Source organism: Bufo gargarizans, chromosome 2 (genome assembly GCF_014858855.1).
Source record: "Bufo gargarizans isolate SCDJY-AF-19 chromosome 2, ASM1485885v1, whole genome shotgun sequence".
NCBI lineage: Eukaryota > Metazoa > Chordata > Amphibia > Anura > Bufonidae > Bufo > Bufo gargarizans.
In genome coordinates, this window is record NC_058081.1 from 30004193 (window position 1) to 30023289 (window position 19097).

A 19097-nucleotide genomic window follows, 5' to 3' on the forward strand; every position below is an offset into this window, starting at 1 on the left:
TTCCTTATCACTCACCTCTGTGCCACGTGCCCCTCCTATGTGCCTTATCACTCACCTCTGTGCCGCGTTCCCCTCCTCTGTGCCTTATCATTTACCTCTGTGCCACGCGCCCTCCTTTGTGCCACAAGCCCCACCTCTGTGCCACGTGCCCCTCCTATGTGCCTTATCACTCACCTCTGTGCCGCGCTCCCCTCCTCTGTTCCTTATCACTCACCTCTGTGCCACGTGCCCCTCCTATGTGCCTTATCACTCACCTCTGTGCCGCGTTCCCCTCCTCTGTGCCTTATCATTTACCTCTGTGCCACGCGCCCCTCCTTTGTGCCACAAGCCCCACCTCTGTGCCACGTGCCCCTCCTATGTGCCTTATCACTCACCTCTGTGCCACGTGCCCCTCCTATGTGCCTTATCACTCACCTCTGTGCCGCGTTCCCCTCCTCTGTGCCTTATCAGTTACCTCTGTGCCACGCGCCCCTCCTTTGTGCCACAAGCCCCACCTCTGTGCCACGTGCCCCTCCTCTGTGCCTTATCACTCACCTCTGTGCCGCGTGCCTCTCCTCTGTGCCTTATCACTCACCTCTGTGCCGCGTTCCCCTCCTCTGTACCTTATCACTCACCTGTGTGCCGCGTGCCTCTCCTCTGTGCCTTATCACTCACCTCTGTGCCGCGTTCCCCTCCTCTGTACCTTATCACTCACCTGTGTGCCGCGTGCCTCTCCTCTGTGCCTTATCACTCACCTCTGTGCCGCGTTCCCCTCCTCTGTACCTTATCACTCACCTGTGTGCCGCGTGCCTCTCCTCTGTGCCTTATCACTCACCTCTGTGCCGCGTTCCCCTTCTCTGTACCTTATCACTCACCTCTGTGCCGCGCTCCCCTCCTCTGTACCTTATCCCTCACCTCTGTGCCGCGCTCCCCTCCTCTGTCCCTTATCACTCACCTCTGTGCCACGTGCCCCTCCTATGTGCCTTATCACTCACCTCTGTGCCACGTGCCCCTCCTATGTGCCTTATCACTCACCTCTGTGCCACGTGCCCCTCCTATGTGCCTTATCACTCACCTCTGTGCCGCGCTCCCCTCCTCTGTTCCTTATCACTCACCTCTGTGCCACGTGCCCCTCCTATGTGCCTTATCACTCACCTCTGTGCCGCGCTCCCCTCCTCTGTTCCTTATCACTCACCTCTGTGCCACGTGCCCCTCCTATGTGCCTTATCACTCACCTCTGTGCCGCGTTCCCCTCCTCTGTGCCTTATCATTTACCTCTGTGCCACGCGCCCCTCCTTTGTGCCACAAGCCCCACCTCTGTGCCACGTGCCCCATCTATGTGCCTTATCACTCACCTCTGTGCCGCGCTCCCCTCCTCTGTTCCTTATCACTCACCTCTGTGCCACGTGCCCCTCCTATGTGCCTTATCACTCACCTCTGTGCCGCGTTCCCCTCCTCTGTTCCTTATCATTTACCTCTGTGCCACGCGCCCCTCCTTTGTGCCACAAGCCCCACCTCTGTGCCACGTGCCCCTCCTATGTGCCTTATCACTCACCTCTGTGCCGCGCTCCCCTCCTCTGTTCCTTATCACTCACCTCTGTGCCACGTGCCCCTCCTATGTGCCTCATCACTCACCTCTGTGCCGCGTTCCCCTCCTCTGTGCCTTATCATTTACCTCTGTGCCACGCGCCCCTCCTTTGTGCCACAAGCCCCACCTCTGTGCCACGTGCCCCTCCTATGTGCCTTATCACTCACCTCTGTGCCGCTCTTCCCTCCTCTGTGCCTTATCACTCACCTCTGTGCCACGTGCCCCTCCTCTGTGCCTTATCACTCACCTCTGTGCCACGTGCCCCTCCTCTGTGCCTTATCACTCACCTCTGTGCCGCGCTCCCCTCCTCTGTGCCTTATCACTCACCTCTGTGCCACGTGCCCCTCCTATGTGCCTTATCACTCACCTCTGTGCCGCGTTCCCCTCCTCTGTGCCTTTTCATTTACCTCTGTGCCACGCGCCCCTCCTTTGTGCCACAAACCCCACCTCTGTGCCACGTGCCCCTCCTATGTGCCTTATCACACACCTCTGTGCCGCGCTCCCCTCCTCTGTGCCTTATCACACACCTCTGTGCCGCGCTCCCCTCCTCTGTGCCTTATCACTCACCTCTGTGCCGCGCCCCCCTTCCTCTGTGCCTTATCACTCACCTCTGTGCCACGTGCCTCTCCTCTGTGCCTTATCACTCACCTCTGTGCCGCGCCCCCCTCCTCTTTGCCTTATCACTCACCTCTGTGCCACGTGCCCCTCCTATGTGCCTTATCACTCACCTCTGTGCCGCGCTCCCCTCCTCTGTGCCTGATCACTCACCTCTGTGCCACGTGCCTCTCCTCTGTGCCTTATCACTCACCTCTGTGCCGCACCCCCCTCCTCTTTGCCTTATCACTCACCTCTGTGCCACGTGCCCCTCCTATGTGCCTTATCACTCACCTCTGTGCCGCGCTCCCCTCCTCTGTGCCTGATCACACACCTCTGTGCCACGTGCCCCTCCTCTGTGCATTATCACTCACCTCTGTGCCGCGCTCCCCTCCTCTGTGCCTTATCACACACCTCTGTGCCACGTGCCCCTCCTCTGTGCCTTATCACCCACCTCTGTGCCTTATCACCCACCTCTGTGCCGCACGCCTCACCTCTGTGCCACATGCCCCTCCTCTGTGCCTTATCACTCACCTCTGTGCCACTTGCCCCACCTCTGTGCATTATCACTCACCTCTGTGCCACGCGCCCCTCCTCTGTGCCTTATCACTCACCTCTGTGCCACGTGCCCCTCCTCTGTGCCTTATCACTCACCTCTGTGCCACTTGCCCCACCTCTGTGCATTATCACTCACCTCTGTGCCACGCGCCCCTCCTCTGTGCCTTATCACTCACCTCTGTGCCACGTGCCCCTCCTCTGTGCCTTATCACTCACCTCTGTGCCACTTGCCCCACCTCTGTGCATTATCACTCACCTCTGTGCCACGCGCCCCTCCTCTGTGCCGTGGCACTCCTCTGGACTATAAGATCCTACTCTCCACTATATGCCCTACACTGTTTGGTCTTCTCTCTCTTCTGCACTTTCGATCCCTTTCCACCGCTCGTACACCCACTAATACTATCTCTACATCTCCACTCACAGAGACTGCTGGTACAGGCCAGGGTCCAGCCCAAAGTGACTGCAGTGTCCCCCCTGCAGCTGGCTGGAGCATCTGTACCCCAACAAGTATGTCACTGTGCCTCCACCTGCCATCAGTGACACTGTCCGTCTTACCATCCCTATAGATAGTACGTCGTCCTTTGGTGGCCTCATCCCCCAATAACATCATAGACCCTGATTTATGTGCCCCTCACATCCATCCAGACATATCATTGTGCTGTTCTGTCCTTCACACCTGCCCGCACAGTGGAGAAATGTGAATATCCGAGCCCTCCGCCTTCTCTCTCCCTTCTTCTATAGCGCCTGGTGGTGCAGAGTGCTCCAAAGGCGGCTCAGGTCTCCCTGGCAGTACACACAGTGCAGCAGGCGGCACACTCGCCACCAGAGGTAAGTGCTCGCCTCCATCTATAGTGCATGGTAGTCTGGTGTATTGTGAGCTGTGGAAGATGAATGTGACTTTGTGCTCCATGATTTATCCTGCTTTCCATTACAGAGTGAGAGTGCCGTCCTTAAGACCTCACAGAGTCAGCCCCTGCAGGTGCACGGCACCCCCCAAGAGGTGGGTCCCTATATTATATCATCCTGCGTCTTAGTCTCAAACAAATCCCCCCCCCGTCCCCCCCCCCAAAAAAAGGAGATTGAGACCTATGGGTGGGATGGTCGTGGGTTAGAGACTCAATACATAATGATAGTCATATTGGCACTCGGGGTCCTAGAATCAGCCGTCTTCAGTGGTAAATTATTCCACGCGTTGAACGCCGGTTTCGTACAGCGCTGTCCCTCCTCGCTGAGAAAGACGGAATCCAGACGCATACACTTTTTATTGAGCCTGTCTCCTGCAGCAAAGAGAGGCAGCACTCTTTCTAATGCTTCTTGTGATTACTGGGGTCTTGGCCATATCAAGACCTTTGATATGTGGCTGTGACATGCCAAAAGTTTAGGTAGACTTTAATGTTATCTCTTAAAATCCTGGCGTCTGTTTTTCTGTGGTGCCCATATTTTAAGAGGTTACCTCCACTTTATTGGTTGGTAGAAGGTCTGATGACTTTCTGTCCTTGTCCTTTCCAGCGCTCAGTTGTGCAGGCAACTCCTCAACCTCAGAAGTCTTCTCCTGTCCATCAGCTGAATGTCCAGGGTCTCCAGCACATCCAGGGGACTTCAGAGGTATGTGTGGGGTTGGCTTGTGCTTTTCTTGGGACTGTGACTACTGGCTGAGGATCTCCTCTGTGACATGAGTTCAGACATGTTCCGACTGAGGGTCTCCTCTATGTGATGTATGATCAGACATGTGCCAGCTGAGGGTCTCCTCTGTGTGATGTGTGATCAGACATGTTCCTACTGAGGGTCTCCTCTGTGTGATGTGTGATCAGACATGTGCCAGTTGAGGGTCTCCTCTGTGTAATATGTGATCAGACATGTGCCAGCTGAGGGTCTCCTCTGTGTGATGTGTGATCAGACATGTGCCGGCTGAGGGTCTCCTCTGTGTAATATGTGACCAGACATGTGCCGGCTGAGGGTCTTCTCTGTGTGATGTGTGATCATACATGTGCCAGTTGAGGGTCTCCTCTGTGTGATGTGTGATCAGACATGTGCCGGCTGAGGGTCTCCTCTGTGTGATGTGTGATCAGACATGTGCCGGCTGAGGGTCTCCTCTGTGTGATGTGTGATCAGACATGTGCCGGCTGAGGGTCTCCTCTGTGTAATATGTGATCAGACATGTGCCGGCTGAGGGTCTCATCTGTGTAATATGTGACCAGACATGTGCCGGCTGAGGGTCTTCTCTGTGTGATGTGTGATCATACATGTGCCAGTTGAGGGTCTCCTCTGTGTGATGTGTGATCAGACATGTGCCGGCTGAGGGTCTTCTCTGTGTGATGTGTGATCATACATGTGCCAGTTGAGGGTCTCCTCTGTGTGATGTGTGATCAGACATGTGCCGGCTGAGGGTCTCCTCTGTGTGATGTGTGATCAGACATGTGCCGGCTGAGGGTCTCCTCTGTGTGATGTGTGATCAGACATGTGCCGGCTGAGGGTCTCCTCTGTGTAATATGTGATCAGACATGTGCCGGCTGAGGGTCTCATCTGTGTAATATGTGATCAGACATGTGCCAGCTGAGGGTCTCCTCTGTGATGTGTAATCAGATATGTGCCGGCTGAGGGTCTCCTCTGTGTGATGTGTGATCATACATGTGCCGGCTGAGGGTCTCCTCTGTGTGATGTGTGATCAGACATGTGCCGGCTGAGGGTTTCCTCTGTGTAATATGTGATCAGACATGTACTGCTGGAGGGTCTTCTCTATGTGACCTGAGATCAGACATGTACTGCTGGAGGGTCTTCTCTATGTGACCTGAGATCAGACATGTACTGCTGAAGGGTCTTCTCTATGTGACCTGAGATCAGACATGTACTGCTGAAGGGTCTTCTCTATGTGACCTGAGATCAGACATGTACTGCTGAAGGGTCTTCTCTATGTGACCTGAGATCAGACATGTACTGCTGAAGGGTCTTCTCTATGTGACCTGAGATCAGGCATGTACTGCTGAAGGGTCTTCTCTATGTGACCTGAGATCAGACATGTACTGCTGAAGGGTCTTCTCTATGTGACCTGAGATCAGGCATGTACTGCTGAAGGGTCTTCTCTATGTGACCTGAGATCAGGCATGTACTGCTGAAGGGTCTTCTCTATGTGAGATCAGGCATGTTCTGCTGAAGGGTCTTCTCTATGTGACCTGAGATCAGACATGTACTGCTGAAGGGTCTTCTCTATGTGACCTGAGATCAGGCATGTACTGCTGAAGGGTCTTCTCTCTGTGACCTGAGATCAGGCATGTACTGCTGAAGGGTCTTCTCTATGTGACCTGAGATCAGGCATGTTCTGCTGAAGGGTCTTCTCTATGTGACCTGAGATCAGGCATGTACTGCTGAAGAGTCTTCTCTATGTGACCTCAGATCAGGCATGTACTGCTGAAGGGTCTTCTCTATGTGACCTGAGATCAGGCATGTACTGCTGAAGGGTCTTCTCTATGTGACCTCAGATCAGGCATGTACTGCTGAAGGGTCTTCTCTATGTGACCTCAGATCAGGCATGTACTGCTGAAGGGTCTTCTCTATGTGACCTCAGATCAGGCATGTACTGCTGAAGGGTCTTCTCTATGTGACCTGAGATCAGGCATGTTCTGCTGAAGGGTCTTCTCTATGTGAGATCAGGCATGTACTGCTGAAGGGTCTTCTCTATGTGACATCAGGCATGTACTGCTGAAGGGTCTTCTCTATGTGACCTGAGATTAGGCATGTACTGCTGAAGGGTCTTCTCTCTGTGACCTGAGATCAGGCATGTACTGCTGAAGGGTCTTCTCTATGTGACCTGAGATCAGGCATGTTCTGCTGAAGGGTCTTCTCTATGTGACCTGAGATCAGGCATGTACTGCTGAAGAGTCTTCTCTATGTGACCTCAGATCAGGCATGTACTGCTGAAGGGTCTTCTCTATGTGACCTCAGATCAGGCATGTACTGCTGAAGGGTCTTCTCTATGTGACCTCAGATCAGGCATGTACTGCTGAAGGGTCTTCTCTATGTGACCTCAGATCAGGCATGTACTGCTGAAGGGTCTTCTCTATGTGACCTGAGATCAGGCATGTACTGCTGAAGGGTCTTCTCTATGTGACCTCAGATCAGGCATGTACTGCTGAAGGGTCTTCTCTATGTGACCTGAGATCAGGCATGTACTGCTGAAGGGTCTTCTCTATGTGACCTGAGATCAGGCATGTTCTGCTGAAGGGTCTTCTCTATGTGAGATCAGGCATGTACTGCTGAAGGGTCTTCTCTATGTGAGATCAGGCATGTACTGCTGAAGGTTCTTCTCTATGTGACCTGAGATTAGGCATGTACTGCTGAAGGGTCTTCTCTCTGTGACCTGAGATCAGGCATGTACTGCTGAAGGGTCTTCTCTATGTGACCTGAGATCAGGCATGTTCTGCTGAAGGGTCTTCTCTATGTGACCTGAGATCAGGCATGTACTGCTGAAGAGTCTTCTCTATGTGACCTCAGATCAGGCATGTACTGCTGAAGGGTCTTCTCTATGTGACCTCAGATCAGGCATGTACTGCTGAAGGGTCTTCTCTATGTGACCTCAGATCAGGCATGTACTGCTGAAGGGTCTTCTCTATGTGACCTCAGATCAGGCATGTACTGCTGAAGGGTCTTCTCTATGTGACCTCAGATCAGGCATGTACTGCTGAAGGGTCTTCTCTATGTGACCTGAGATCAGGCATGTTCTGCTGAAGGGTCTTCTCTATGTGAGATCAGGCATGTACTGCTGAAGGGTCTTCTCTATGTGAGATCAGGCATGTACTGCTGAAGGGTCTTCTCTATGTGACCTGAGATCAGGCATGTACTGCTGAAGGGTCTTCTCTATGTGACCTGAGATCAGGCATGTTCTGCTGAAGGGTCTTCTCTATGTGACCTGAGATCAGGCATGTACTGGCTGACGGTCCCGGATATGTATAGTGCTGGTAGTAGTGACTATATGAGTGATGTTGGTTTATGTGCCTCTCGCGATGCGTCTCAGTCACCTGTAACCCTCTCTTTATTCCCCAGAGCTCAGTCAGGCAGTTTCTGTGTAGTTCAGCCGAGCTTCAGACAGATCATGAGGAGTTAGAGAGTGCGCCGTACCAGCACCAGATCAGCCCATCACAGCGCCTCCACGTCATGCCTCCTGTGGTGCCAGGGCCCAATTTCGAGTGGGGGGATCTGTTCCATTTCATCCCTCATCATCTACTTTACCCCACCCCACTCGCAGACCACCCAGAGCAGAGAGTCAAGGTTCAGAGAATGCCGCAAAATTTGATGTTTGGTGCATCCCCCACTGCACTGAAAGTAGGTGCCAGGGGTGATGAGGCTGTGATGAGGGTCAGAAAATGAAGAGGAGATATTCAGCCACAGACTGTATATCTGTATGTCTTGTGTCTAATATATTGTCACCAATCTCAGGTGCAGCAGTTACCGGTTTCTGTACAACATGTATATCCCGGGCAAGTTCAGTATGTGGAAGGAGGAGATGCCACCTATACGGCCAGCACCATGTAAGTCTTACATAGTGTGTAGCTGATCTGCTAGATATTGGACTGTCTTATTCATGTATCCCTCCATGTTCTTTTAGACGCTCGGGATCCTTCCCCTATTCAGAGACTCCTCTATACAGCCAAGCCACAGGATCCACTTACTATGAATCTCAGAGTGCCACGGGCCAGGTCAGCTCCCCAACATCATCCCCTGCTATGGCCAGCAGTCCTTCAATCCCCATGTATGTATCTGGAGGACAGATCCTTTCCAGCACCACTCCGCCTGGGGCTTCTGGAGGAGGTGGAGCTGGAGCCAGCGGAGGGTCAGGATCCGGGACCTATGTTATACAGGGTGGATTTATTATGGGAAATGCCCCTCAGTCCTATTCTCACACCACACGTGCCTCCCCTGCTACGGTAAGAGACTGGTCAGAATGATGATTTGTACAATTACTTACTCTGCCTTGGGCTCAGGGCTCCTGTAGATTACTGACTGCTCGCTTCTTACTACCAGGTGCAATGGCTTCTGGACAACTACGAGACAGCAGAAGGGGTGAGTCTCCCACGTAGCACCCTGTACTGCCACTACCTGCTGCACTGTCAGGATCAGAAGCTGGAGCCGGTGAATGCTGCATCATTTGGGAAGCTCATCCGCTCAGTCTTTATGGGGCTCCGTACCCGTCGGTTGGGGACCAGGTAGAGATTTCTCATCTATCGGATTATCCAGAATATTTTAGCGTTAGGCTACGTGCAAACAACTGCATTTTGGGTCCACGTCCGATCTGCATTTTTTGCAGACCAATTCATTTCTATAGGTCTGCAAACAATACGGATATGTCATTCATCAGCTGTCCGCCTCCTTGTGGTCCATTCAGTTCTAGTGAAGGGAGTAAGAAAATCACAGCATGCTCACGGATGGTATCTGTATTTTGTGGATCCGTGGTTTGCGGACCAGTTTCGGTTGTGTGCATGAAGCCTTACAGAATGAGAGGGGAACAACTGCCCTATCTATACAGGTCACACTGCAGGACATTTATAGTATGTAGGTGTATGTCTAATTATCTCCTCATTCCTAAAGAAGAAGGGTCCTGTATGTGATCCACACGTGTGTGTGTATATATAGGGAAGGCATACATGGAGGGTCAGCCTGATCCCACATCATTGTCTTATAATACAATAACTTTTCTCCAATTTGTTTTTTATTAGAGGAAACTCCAAGTATCACTATTATGGTCTCCGAATTAAAGCCAGCTCCCCCCTCCTGCGCCTCATGGAGGATCAGCAGCACCTCGCCATGCGACAGCAGCCTTTCTCCCAGAAACAAAGGTACCTAGACCCTGATCTTCTACACGTGATGACCCACTATCTGACTGACCTGACTGCATCCTCCATTACTGTCATGAGATGTCATCAGAGAGTTCACAAGGGTGCAGAACCCAAAGTTGTGGTCATGGAGAGTGTGTGGATTAGAAGAGCCCTATCTTATGTCTGTCTGTGGCCAAGAAATGTAGAGGAACCTTGTAATGACAAGGTTATCCCCTCACTGGGGCAGGGTAGGGGGTGCAGCTGTATGATGGCCGCATTGATTTGAGTGTGTGGGGCGGATTGGGAACTTAAAGTGGCCCAGGAAAAAAAAAAGAAAAGTGGCCCCATGTTGTAGGCAGTTACAGATTGACAGAAGACAGGACAAGAGAAGTAGACAGGGCCTGCAATACCATAGTGTAGCACAGAATACTGCCCCAGCAGAACCAAATAGCACAGGCCAGCATGAAATATAGTATACAACTATATCACCGTCATGAGGACGGTAATACAGCTGAGTTCAGGAGGGCACCTGTGGCCGTTGAGCATTAGATCATTATTTACCTAGAGGGCTTGAGTGGCCCTCTGGGCATCGGCCCACCAGGAAATTTCTCTGTAGGGTCTGTGACCAATCTGCCCCTGCCTGATCAGTTGTCACGTATCTGGGCAATCCCTGTCTGGCAAAGTGACCTTCAGTATAAAAGGCCAGATCTATTGTAGGTGGGATAACCCCCATCATCATGCCATATGAGACATTATATGTGTCCTCGTTCTTACAGTTCTCTGTAAATGAACATGTTTCTTTCAGGATGAAGCCCATCCAGAAGATGGAGGGAATGAGTAACGGAGTGGGGGGAGCCCAGCAGGCGGCCTCCGGCCTCTCTGACATCAGCTCCCAGGTTCAGCAATACCAGCAGTTCCTGGGTAGGTCCCAGTCACTATTACCATGTTTGTGCAGATCTATGCAGGTACTGCACTTGTGTGTGCGTACATCCGTTCAGAGTATGAATACTTCCGCAAAATTTTCTTTATTGCTCCAATGCATCTCAAGACAAATGAAGCAAATGGTCTTTTAAACATGGTCCATCGACATTGGTAAATGATGTCACACAGGGGCACTTGGATATTTATGGGCTCCATCCGTGATCCATATACCCATGTTTCTCATACAGATGCCTCTCGGACACTTCCAGAGTTTGGTGACATAGACCTGCAGGGAAAGTCACTTCCAGATGGCATAACTTTGGCCAATATCAAGGCCTTTCAGCTTCTCTACCGTGAGCATTGTGAGGTACCCACCTCTGATCCTTCTCCCAAAACCTACATCTTCTAACCAGCTCCCTCCTTCAACATGTGACCATTGTTATGTATCACAGGCTATAGTGGACGTGGTGGTGAATCTTCAGTTTACCTTGGTGGAGACGCTCTGGAAAACCTTCTGGAGGTTCAACCAGGCTCAGCACAGCGACAACACAGTGTGAGTAGCTGAGGAGGCTCTCGTGTTTCCTGCCTCTCCTTACACATCTCATCACTGACTCCTGAGGCTACTTTCACACTCGCGTTTGGTGCAGATCCGTCATGGATCTGCACAGATGGATTCGTTCAGATAATACAACCGTCTGCATCCGTTCAGAACGGATCCGTTTGTATTATCTTTAACATAGCCAAGACGGATCCATCTTGAACACCATTGAAAGTCAATGGAGGACGGATCAGTTTTCTATTATGTCAGTCCCCATTGACTTACATTGTGTGTCAGAACGGATCCGTTTGGCTCAGTTTCGTCAGACGGACACCAAAACGCTGCAAGCAGCGTTTTGTGTGCGCCTCCAAAGCGGAATGGTGACTGATCGTAGGCAAACTGATGCATTCTGAGCGGACCCTTTTCCATTCAGAATGCATTAGGGCAAAACTGATCCGTTTTGGACCGCGTGTGAGAGCCCTGAACAGATCCCACAAATGGAAAGCCAAAACGCCAGTGGGAAAGTAGCCTAAGCTGCCTCTTCACAACAGCCTCATCTTATTTATCATCTCCTCTATTATCTCCTCTCCATGTCTTTAGATCCTTCCCCTCTTGTTTCATCTTTGCACATCAATCCTTCTCTCCATCTTATCCCCCATTCACGATCTCACCACGGTCTTCTGTGTCTCCATCTCTTGCTTCCCACCTCTTCATGTTGTCCTCTTATTCCCATCTCACCATAGTCTCACCTCCTGCTATGCCTTTAGATACTTCTCTCACCCATGTCACCTGTATGTCACTTCCTCATCTTGAGCTCATCGCTGTCTCCTCATGTTTTCCGGTCTCTTCAATGGCCGCTTCCCCTCAATCTCTCATCCCTGTGTCCTCCTCTCACTCATACTTCCACTTGTTTCCTTATTTCTTGCCCTCTCCTCCCCTTTACTTCTCACTCATTCTCTCCTCTGTCTCCCCCCAGAGATGATGAAGCAGAGAAGCGTTTGCCTAAGGACAGCCTGGTTCTCCTATCCAAGTATGAGCCCCTGCTGAAATGGTGCCGGGACTGTGATCATCAGCTGTACCAGGGGCTTGTGGAGACGCTTATCCCAGATGTGCTTCGCCCTATACCCAGTGAGTGGCGAAAACCCTCGTCAGCTACAGTCCACACACCAGGACTTTTCTCTCACTAACGGGACTATACGCCTTTTAGTAAAACATACCCCCCCCCCTTGTTTTCCAACATGCAGCGACCGCCACAGGCAAATGTTTTACTAGGAGCTGAGCCCCACCCTTCACTGTACTCTGCTGCAGACCACAAAAGAGATGTGGTCTTAAGTTACGGCCTCCTCTGACTCCATGGCCGCCAATATAATGGCACCCGCAGCTATTAGCGTGACTCATTTGCATTGAAAATGTCAGGGCTGAATTTAACTATTCACAGACCAGAGAATAGTTTTAATTCTGTGGAGCAAGGAAAGACGAGCAGCCGCCAGGCACACAAGCACTGCCTATCTTGGAGTACAACCATGGAGTCACAGCATATAACAGTACCAGCAAAGTGGATGATGATTAGGAAAATCTCGTCCATCTGTTGCTGCCTCAAAAAAAAAAATCTGCAGCGTAAATTGACCTGTGGTGTGGATCTTAAAGGGGTCGTCCTTAGATTTTGATAGTAATGGCCTGTCCTCAGGATAGGTCATTAATATCTGATCGGTAGGGGTCTGACTCCCGGCACTCCTCCCGCTGATTAGCGGTTTGAAGAGGCCGTGGGTCTCTGGCGAGTGCTGCGTCTTGCTAGGTCAGTGATGTCACATTCGTTGGTCACATGGCATATATGCAGTTTGGTTCCCATTCAAGTGAGCGGCACTGAGCTGTAATACCGAGCACAGCCACTATACAATGTACGGCGCTGTGCTCGGTAACATGTGAGGAGACACACAGGGCTAAATAAAGCCCCGCAGCCTCTTCAAACAGCTGATCTGTGGGGGTGTTAGGAGTCGGACCCCTGTAGAATAGATATTGATGACCTATCCTAAGGTCCATAGGTCATCAATACCAAAATCCTGGACAGCTACTATAAATCCACAGCTTGTTAATTTATGCTGCAGATTATCGCCACAACGCAGCGTAACTCTTCCAGATTTTGCTACGGAAATACAGCAAAATCTGGGGTGGAAATTTGGATGTTCCTTTAGACAGAGAAAGGAGAACTAAAGGCCACTGAAAGGACAGGAAGATGCCACTTCCCCCTGATAGAATACGTTTCCTATACTCATGTGTATCTGTGTATTCCTCAGGTGCTTTGACACAAGCCATTCGTAACTTTGCCAAGAGTCTGGAGAGTTGGTTAACAAGTGCAATGATGAATATCCCAGAGGAGATGGTGAGAGTGAAGGTGAGAAGACTGACTAAGAGAGACTGAGTAAATCCAGTTTATTCTTATAAATCGTCCAATAGATTCACCTCCTTTCTCTTGTCCCGCCAGGTGGGTGCAGCAAGTGCCTTTGCCCAGACTTTACGCCGCTATACATCACTAAACCACCTGGCTCAGGCAGCTCGGGCCGTGCTGCAGAATACCGCCCAGATCAACCAGATGCTCAGTGACCTTAACCGGGTAGATTTCACCAATGTACAGGTAAGAGAGTTGCCCATTTTTTTTCCGTTCTGTAACCGGGAAAAAATTGACTCATAGTGACAATGAATTGAGATGTAAGATATAGTTGTTTGCTACTGTCCATCTTCTCACAGGAGCAGGCCTCGTGGGTGTGCCGCTGTGCTGACCGGGTGGTCCAGCGTCTGGAGCAGGACTTCAAGTTGACCCTTCAGCAGCAGAGCTCCCTGGAGCAGTGGGCAGTGTGGCTGGACGGAGTTGTCTCCCAGGCGCTGAAGCCTTACCAGGGCAATCCTGGATTTCCAAAAGCAGCAAAATTGTTCCTACTAAAGTGGTCCTTCTACAGGTAGGCTATGTGTACAGGATGATGTGCGGCTCCGGGAACAGGATTTAGGTGTGCTATGAATTATGAATGATGCAAGCTTTTCTCTCCTCAGCTCCATGGTGATTAGGGACCTCACCCTGCGCAGTGCTGCCAGCTTTGGTTCCTTCCATCTGATAAGACTCCTTTACGATGAATACATGTACTACTTAATAGAGCATCGTGTGGCTCAGGCCCGTGGAGAGACTCCTATAGCTGTCATGGGAGAGGTGAGTTATAGGCTCTGTTCTGTATGTAAAGCCTTGTATGTATTGATATCATAGTAGTAGTAACATAGTACATAAGGCCGAAAAAAGACATTTGTCCATCCAGTTCGGCCTGTTATCCCGCAAGTTGATCCAGAGGAAGACCCCTCTCTAGTAGCTATAGCCTGTAATATTATTACGCTCCAGAAATACATCCAGGCCCCTCCTGAATTCCTGTATTGTACTCACCATCACCACCTCCTCAGGCAGAGAGTTCCATAGTCTCACTGCTCTTACCGTAAAGAATCCTCTTCTATGTTTGTGTACAAACCTTCTTTCCTCCAGACGCAGAGGATGTCCCCTCGTCACAGTCACAGTCCTGGGGATAATTAGCTGATGGGATAGATCTCTGTACTGACCCTTGATATATTTATACATATTAATTAGATCTCCCCTCAGTCGTCTTTTTTCTAAAGTGAATAACCCTAATTTTGATAATCTTTCAGGGTACTGTAGTTGCCCCATTCCAGTTATTACTTTAGTTGCCCTCCTCTGGACCTTCTCCAGCTCTGCTATGTCTGCCTTGTTTACAGGAGCCCAGAACTGTACACAGTACTCCATGTGTGGTCTGACTAGCGATTTGTAAAGTGGTAGGACTATGTTCTTATCCCGGGAATCTATGCCCCTTCTGATGCAACCCATTATCTTGTTGGCCTTGGCAGCAGCTGCCTGACACTGGTTTCTACAGCTAAGTTTGCTGTTTATTAAAATTCCTAGATCCTTTTCCATGTCAGTGTTACCGAGTGTTTTACCATTTAGTATGTACGGTTGACTTGCATTTTTCCTTCCCATGTGCATAACTTTACATTTATCAGTGTTAAACCCCATCTGCCACTTATCTGCCCAAGCCTCCAATCTATCCAGATCCCTCAGATATCGGATGCATTAGGTTACGGAGATGTTAATGCACCTGTGAACCTTCATATCTGATGTATCCTGAGATCTTCAGTCTTAACCACTTGCCTACTGCCGCACAGCTTTGTACGTCTTGGCATTAGGCTCTTATCTGTAACCCGACGTATAAAATCATTAGACAGCTGCAGTCACAGGGAGAAGGGCCGTGACCAGCGGGAGAGGTCAGGCAGTAATATACGCTTGTAGCTCAGTGCTACAAGCGTGTATTACATTGTAAAGTCTAAAAGCACTTTTTCTTATGTAAGAGTGCCACCTGCTGGCTATAAAATTAAATGTCAGCCTGCAGGCTGGGAATTAACCTCTTCCTGACTGTATCAAGAATGGGTTAATTAACTTTTAAAAAAAATAATAAAAAAAATTAAAATAACATTTAATTATTAATTCATTAATTTTTCATTTATAAAAACTTAGAAGGGGCTTGTAAGGTTTTGATGCTGTACAAGATTTTTCTGGCAGTACATAGACCCAACAATAGAAAAATGGCTGCCAAAATCCAAAATGCACCCCATGCTTTTGAAATCTTGTGGCCAGCCCAGCCAGTAGATAAATAACATAAATGGTGTCCATTTTCAAGGTACAAGCGTACAGGAATGGTTTTAAAAATGTCTTGTCCGAAAACCTTTTGATAGGAATCTTTCCTTAAATATTTTTTTTTTTTATATTCTATCTAGGGATGAGCGAATTTTTCATATTTTTTAATTCGTTTTCAGTTCGTGTGTGAATCGTATGTGAACATTGAATGTGAATTGCATTCCGACCATAACGCAATTCCATGACGGAATGCCTTTAGAGGCATTTATTTATTTCCGCAGCACTTGACAGACATTAGCATCCATTGGGGCTCACAACCTAAGGTCCCTATAGGTATGTCTTTGGAGTACCTGGAGGAAACCCAGGCAAACATGGGGAGAACATAAAAACTCCATGCAGATGTTGTTGCCCTTGGTCAGATTAGAACCTAGGACCCCAGTGCTGCAAGACACCAGTGCTAACCACTGAGCCACCGTGCTGCCCTAGTTATTCTGTTATTCATTCCGTCATAATAGAAGTCTATGCAGGAGAGGACTCTATTATGATGGAATGGATAACAGCATGCCTCTAAAGGCATTCCGTCATGGAATTGCGTTATGGTCCGTGGTAACGGAATCCATAACGCAATTCACATTATACCACAACACAAACCGAAAACAAATTTCAAAATATGAAATTCGCTCATCCCTAATTATATCCATTATCTAATGGCACAAAAGAAAGGTCTGAGGCGTCCCGTGAGAAATAATATCAAATACATGTAAGGTTTGCTCACAAATTAATCAGTTATTTGCATAGCTACAACTGAAAAATTGGCCTGGTAAGGAAGGGGAATAAACACTCCGGTAATGAAGCGGTTAAAGGCTATGTACATCGTTGGGGGCATTTTTTTTATTATTTCATTGTACTCATTTTGAGCCAAAAATCTTTTTTTAAATTGGTCATTAATAAAAAAAAAAGATATGGAGCCCTTATCTCTGTACAGAGCTGAGATGCTCCAGTAGCAGGATCTGAATTTTCTCTCTGCTCTGTCAGCTAATCTGACGGCTCCTTATCTCTGCTCTCTGACATTATAAACACTCATTATAGCTCAATCCTTATCTTACTGATCTAAATGTGGCTTAAAAGTGTTTCTGAACTCCAGATAAGCTTTATTAGATGACCAAAGTGAAAGTAAAAAAGCGCTATTCGCAAAGCTAGCCTCCGAAAGTGTACATAGCCTTACACCTCCAGCGCACCAAACCCTCAGCTCCTTCGTGATAATCTCTTGTCTTACAGTTTGCCAATGCTGGGAGCTCATCACACTCTATGGATCAAGACAAGGGTAGGTATTGTGCCACTCAGCCCTATTCAGTTTAACGAGGAGTTGCCTATTTTTTTCCAGTCTCAGACTAAACATTGTACTAATGTCTTTATATGACACCCCCACCCCCCCCCAGATGAAGAAGAGGAGGAGGAGGAAGAGAGTGACGAGGATATAACCCATGAGCTGCCCCTCACTGACACCTCCAACGCCCTAGGATCTGATTCTCTCGAACCGCCCAGCAAGTTAGCTCGGACCGACGACGAGGGGATCTTTGTTCAAGTCGTCCCCAACACCTAATTGGACTGGCCAAAGATGCTCCAAAACCCTGGCATGGCAGCGTGGATGGGACAGAACTTGGGGTCACCCATGTGGGTGCCCCAATAATGCACTAGATACCATATCCATAAAAACACGGAAAAAGGCTCTTGTGTGAGTCTGTGGCTGTGTTACACTGTATGTATATTGTACATAGATCCATACACAGCCACAGAAGCACAGGGTAGCGGGTTGTGTATGTACGTGTCTACATATACGTCATCCTATATACAATGCTGTACTGATTGTGAATATCGCGTGTGTGTCTATATGTATATACATATTCTATCTATACAGAGGCCTACTAAACTTATATCATTTGAAAGCGAGAGACCCTACAGGGCCAGTCGGCTAATTCTCAGTGCCATGACATTATATACATGAGCTATATAATCAGCAGTCTATCCTATATGCTGCCAAAATATATGTACGTTGCTGGCCAAATTCAGTAGTGATCTATAAATCAGGCTTTGGAGCTTTTCAGGTGTTGAGGGGCACTACAAGTGCCAAGCGTGCCTGCTCACTGGGCATTGTAACTCCACAACAGCTGGACAGCTGCAGGGTGCCTACCTCTAAATCGTTAATGTGTTCTACTGCCTTAAGTCACCCCACCCCCCTCCTCCCGGCTTGTATTCCTGTGGATAACATGACTAACGTTAATGATATTGAATATTGTGATATTGTCGCAGTGGGACGTCTGCGCGCCGCAGCCCACACCATGGCCTTACATGTCTTCTGTTTGTCTGTGTAATCCGACCGTCTGTATCTGGGAGGGGAGGAGGCATTGTATTTTGTCTAAAGCGATATATATATATATATATATCTTAGTTTTGTGTCAATATTAATGGAAGGGGCAGATGGGCGAGGAGGGTAACTGCAAGAAAAACAAAACCGTTTTCTAACTTTTTGTAGTATTTCTTAAATACACAATAAATTTTTGCTGTGTTCTGTAAGTTACATATGAGAAGTTATTTAAAGGGAATGTCATCAGAAAATGTTGTACTGTTTAAATCACATTTTTATGTTAAACGTATATAGAAAAGTTATATATTTTTTTTCCCATGTCACTATATTTTAAAGGGAAATTGCTGAGTAATCTGCAGGCAGCATATAGACTAATATATATATATATATATATATACTAGCAGAAGGACTCGGCTTTGCACGGGTATATTTCATCTATTTCATTTTATGTGTCGTAAAAAGATCTCAACAGTTTCCCCCATAACAGTGACCTCTAAAGTCCCGCCCCTTTAACAGTGACCTCCAAAGTGCCCGCCCCTTTAGCATTGACCACCCCTTTAGCAGTGACTTTCATAGTGCCCGCCGCTTTAACAGAGACCTCCACAGTGCCCGCCCCTTTAGCATTGACCACCCCTTTAGCAGTGACTTTCATAGTGCCCGCCCCTTTAACAGTGACCTCCAAAGTGCCCGCCCCTTTAGCATTGACCACCCCTTTAGCAGTGACTTTCATAGTGCCCGCCCCTTTAACAGAGACCTCCACAGTGCCCGCCCATTTAAAAGTGACTCACAGTGCCCGCCCCTTTAACAGGGACCTTAATAGCGCCCTCCCCTTTAATCCCAGTGACCTCCACAGTGCCCACCCCTTTAATAACAGTGACCTCCACTGTGCCTTCTCCTTTAAAAACAGTGACCTCCACGGTGCCCGCCCCTTTAAGCAGTAAAGAAAAATGGCTGGATTGTTATGGAAACCTGGAGTAAAACTGTGTTTATGGCAGTTGGGATTTGAAGAGAAAGACTTGCAGGCTTGTATTGGCTAATGAGGTTCATTTTTTGGGAATATCTCAGGA

General features: G+C 48.9%; 1 protein-coding gene across 3 annotated transcripts in view; it reads left to right on the forward strand.

Moving 5' to 3' along the window:
* RFX1 (regulatory factor X1) overlaps positions 1–18243 on the forward strand; it is a 35073-nt gene extending 16830 nt beyond the window's left edge. Inside the window, exons 4-20 of one of the 3 annotated variants that reach the window (XM_044278739.1) lie at positions 3461–3547; positions 3654–3719; positions 4229–4324; positions 8150–8241; positions 8319–8637; positions 8735–8916; positions 9427–9546; positions 10331–10446; positions 10695–10813; positions 10899–10999; positions 11961–12112; positions 13279–13376; positions 13467–13616; positions 13730–13938; positions 14030–14183; positions 16944–16989; positions 17105–18243. In XM_044278739.1, the coding sequence (XP_044134674.1) occupies positions 3461–3547; positions 3654–3719; positions 4229–4324; positions 8150–8241; positions 8319–8637; positions 8735–8916; positions 9427–9546; positions 10331–10446; positions 10695–10813; positions 10899–10999; positions 11961–12112; positions 13279–13376; positions 13467–13616; positions 13730–13938; positions 14030–14183; positions 16944–16989; positions 17105–17268 (2271 nt within the window). In that variant the 3' untranslated portion in view covers positions 17269–18243. The remainder of the gene's footprint in view (positions 1–3460; positions 3548–3653; positions 3720–4228; positions 4325–8149; positions 8242–8318; positions 8638–8734; positions 8917–9426; positions 9547–10330; positions 10447–10694; positions 10814–10898; positions 11000–11960; positions 12113–13278; positions 13377–13466; positions 13617–13729; positions 13939–14029; positions 14184–16943; positions 16990–17104) is intronic. The other 2 variants (XM_044278740.1, XM_044278741.1) reach the window with 2 other exon arrangements.
* The last annotated feature ends 854 nt before the right edge of the window (positions 18244–19097 follow it).